This window comes from Lathyrus oleraceus, chromosome 4 (assembly GCF_024323335.1).
Source record: "Lathyrus oleraceus cultivar Zhongwan6 chromosome 4, CAAS_Psat_ZW6_1.0, whole genome shotgun sequence".
Lineage (NCBI taxonomy): Eukaryota > Viridiplantae > Streptophyta > Magnoliopsida > Fabales > Fabaceae > Lathyrus > Lathyrus oleraceus.
In genome coordinates this window covers 492,526,783-492,529,930 of record NC_066582.1, presented here as the reverse complement: position 1 = coordinate 492,529,930, position 3,148 = coordinate 492,526,783, and the positions used below count along the sequence as shown (strand labels likewise).

Genomic DNA, 3,148 nt, shown 5'->3' with positions numbered 1-3,148 from the left:
CAGTTGATTGTTTGATGTATGTTATGGTTTGCACTAGACCTGATTTGGCACAAGCAGTTAGTCAAGTGTGCAAGTTATGTCCAAGTCAGGGAAGCAGTATTGAGAAGCATTCAAGTGGATCCTAAGGTACTTGAAAGGTACAACGGATCGTGGTATCATGTTCAGCACGGAGCAGGGTATTCCATCAGTTATGGGATATGTGGATTTTGACTATGTAGGTGATTTGGATGATAAGTGGTCTACAAAATGGTATGTCTTTATTCTTGCGGTGGAAAACTAAGAGACGCGTGTCTAGCCCAGAGGCTACTTTATCCAGCTTCACTTTTTCACGGTGAAGCGATGTTTGACATAAGCTAAACCAAACATGTTATTAATAGTGTACACTGAATTTAATGGAATCCATAACCGTCGAAAAAAGTTTCTTCTATAAAATAATTTTTAAGCAAAAATTGAATTATGGTTGAGTTCTATTGAGTTTGACTCATAGGTAATGTTAATTGGTTAAGGGGCGGGGTTGCGGAGCGGTTTAGGGATATTATTGTAATCTGGATCATTAGTATCCCTATATATGTTCGTAACACTGAAACCCTAATGTGTGAAATTCATAACAAATCAATAAGATAAAACTATAGATGCTCTTTAATCGCAGATGTAGGTAATTTGAGTGAACTGCGTGAACAATGTCTTTGTGTGTTTCTTTCTACTCTAATCTATATTTGCGTAAATGCTCCAACAAGTTTCTTTCAACATCACATATTAAAGTTGTATCACTCTGAGCACATATTATTTTGAGTTATGAAGTACTGATTCAAACACTGATGTGACTCAGACACACATAGACACCATTAATAACTTTAAAAAAAATAGAATTGCTTTAATTTAATCACGTTTTTGTTTCTGTGTCTTGTTAGTGTCAAATACCAACACAAGTCGGACCACCAACACACATTCAATTTTATTGGTATATCAAGTGTGCGTATGAGTCTCACATCGGGTGAAAAAGTGAATGTTAAACACTTTATAAATGAAAAAACCCATAAACCCAATGCTTTAAGATTTTAGATTAATACGTGATGTTTATCTCATTTATATGGTTGTTCCTAAAGCCCGATGTAATGATTCCTGAACCCTTTCATGACCAACAAACTCAAAATGCAAAATTAAAGTTAATAACAATGACCGCAAATAAAACTTAATAAAATTAGTAAATATACTATTAGAAGTAACAAAGAAGAATATATCAGAGGTTTTATCTATCCTAAGATGTCACAGAAGCAAGCAATTACAATCAATACTATAGTTTAGAAAGAATATTGCACAAAGCCATACAGAGAGATCTTATTATTCAACATAAATAAAATGAAAGCACCAGAATTCATTCACGAGCAACAACAAGCACTTGTTTCCCAACATTCTGACCACTAAATAATCCCACCAATGCTGCAGGGCCTTTCTCAAGTCCCTCAGCTATGTCTTCCACATACACAACCTTCCCTTCTCTGATATAAGGCAGAACATACTCCAAGAATTTGGCATACAGATGATAGAAATCACCTACAACAAAACCTTGCATACGAATCCGTTTATACACAAGATGTGCCAAATTCGTTACGCCTTCATGTTGCGTAAGATTATACTGTGAGATCATTCCACACACAGGTATGCGACCATTGAGTTTCATATTCAAGAGTACAGCATCAAGTGTCTTTCCTCCAACATTCTCATAGTAAATGTCAATGCCTTCCGGAAAATACCTGATTTACATATGTCTCGTGTTACTATACAGAATGTTCTGCCTTATATCCGCGAAACGATTATAGACTGACTGACCTTTTTAATGCTGCATTGAGGTCTGGTTCTTCTTTGTAGTTAAAGGCTTCATCATATCCAAATTTATTCTTCAACAGATCCACCTTTTCTTTAGTTCCAGCACTTCCAACCACATAGCAACCGTGCAATTTAGCGAATTGTCCAACAAGTTGTCCAACAGCACCAGATGCAGCCGAAACGAAAACATTCTCTCCTTTCTTAGGACTTCCTACTTCAAAGAAACCTGCATAAGCAGTCATTCCCGGCATACCTGTACTCGAACAAAAACACAACATATGTCAAAAGACACAACACAGTGACAAAATAACATGATATAAATTGAAATTGTTGAATACATACCGAGAATTCCGGTATAGTAAGAAAGTGGAACATCAGTATGCTCAATTTTGAAAAGTATTTGAGCTGCAGGGATCAAGCTGTACTCTTCCCATTTCGTAAACCCCCACACCAAATCACCTTCCTTATAACCTTTGTGTCCAGATTCCAGAACTTTCAACACGCCACAACCAGCTATCGCCTGCAATTACACATAAAAAAAGCTACTTTATGGCTTAATTTTGCATATACCGAAATGGGTTTTGCTCAGAAAAGTATATTGACTTACAGATTGAGGGGAGTAGGCAAGAGGACTGGCGGTTCCTTGTGGTTTGTTCATGAGACCCCGCATGTAAGGATCACAAGACAAGTAGAGGTTTTTTACCAGAACAAGATCGTTGGAACCTTCTGGAATCTTTAGAGTTATGGTACTGTCAACTATGTTCATGTCTGATTCTTTAGGGAAACCAGTAACATAATCTTTCAGAATCACTTGCTTGTTCTTAACTTGCGCCATCTTAGTTAATTGCTATGTTTTTTGATTGTTGAACCTGATTTCTGTTTATTTATAACATAAAACTCAGAAATGTTTAACAAAAGTTGGAATGTGAAAGAGAAACTAAAAACATAAATGTCAACTTTCGTGTGTGGATTCATTATGAAAGAATTTTAAAATAAATTGTTTAGGATGAAAAAGTCTCCTAGTCAAAATAAATGATGAAATTCTAAACTTTTATATTACATTATTGTGTGTAAACGACATATTTGGTATGCTCAACTTTAAAAATTAGCATCTGAGAGTTTTCTATCCATATTTAAAATTAAAATTCCATACTGCTCTTTTGAAAAGAAAAAAAATCTCAAACCATTCCTTTTCAAGAAAAGTTCATTCCTGCGAATTGTAGATTTTATAAAACAGAGATTTAACACAACCAATTGCACCGAATATGCACTCGGTTGCAATTCTAAAAATAAAAATTCTCATTAGTTGGTTAACTATATT

General features: G+C 35.2%; 1 protein-coding gene across 1 annotated transcript; it reads right to left on the bottom strand.

Annotated features, from left to right (window-relative positions):
- Positions 1-1,176: 1,176 nt before the first annotated feature.
- Positions 1,177-2,843, bottom strand: LOC127076616 (2-alkenal reductase (NADP(+)-dependent)). The gene is made up of 4 exons (XM_051018321.1): positions 2,435-2,843; positions 2,170-2,347; positions 1,831-2,080; positions 1,177-1,754 (listed from the first exon to the last, which is right to left on the bottom strand). The coding sequence occupies exons 1-4, from the start codon at positions 2,660-2,662 to the stop codon at positions 1,376-1,378; spliced, it is 1,035 nt and encodes a 344-aa protein (XP_050874278.1). The 5' UTR covers positions 2,663-2,843; the 3' UTR covers positions 1,177-1,375.
- Between the last annotated feature and the right edge of the window lie 305 nt (positions 2,844-3,148).

What these genes read in the sequence shown, in the direction of transcription:
- LOC127076616 (XM_051018321.1), bottom strand. Translation starts at nt 2,662, where the DNA reads ATGGCGCAAGTTAAGAACAAGCAAGTGATTCTGAAAGATTATGTTACT. An exon ending in TTACTATACCGGAATTCTCG is followed by an intron (nt 2,081 to 2,169) that starts GTATGTATTCAA and finishes GTTCGAGTACAG; the next exon opens with GTATGCCGGGAATGACTGCT. An exon ending in CTCAATGCAGCATTAAAAAG is followed by an intron (nt 1,755 to 1,830) that starts GTCAGTCAGTCT and finishes TATGTAAATCAG; the next exon opens with GTATTTTCCGGAAGGCATTG.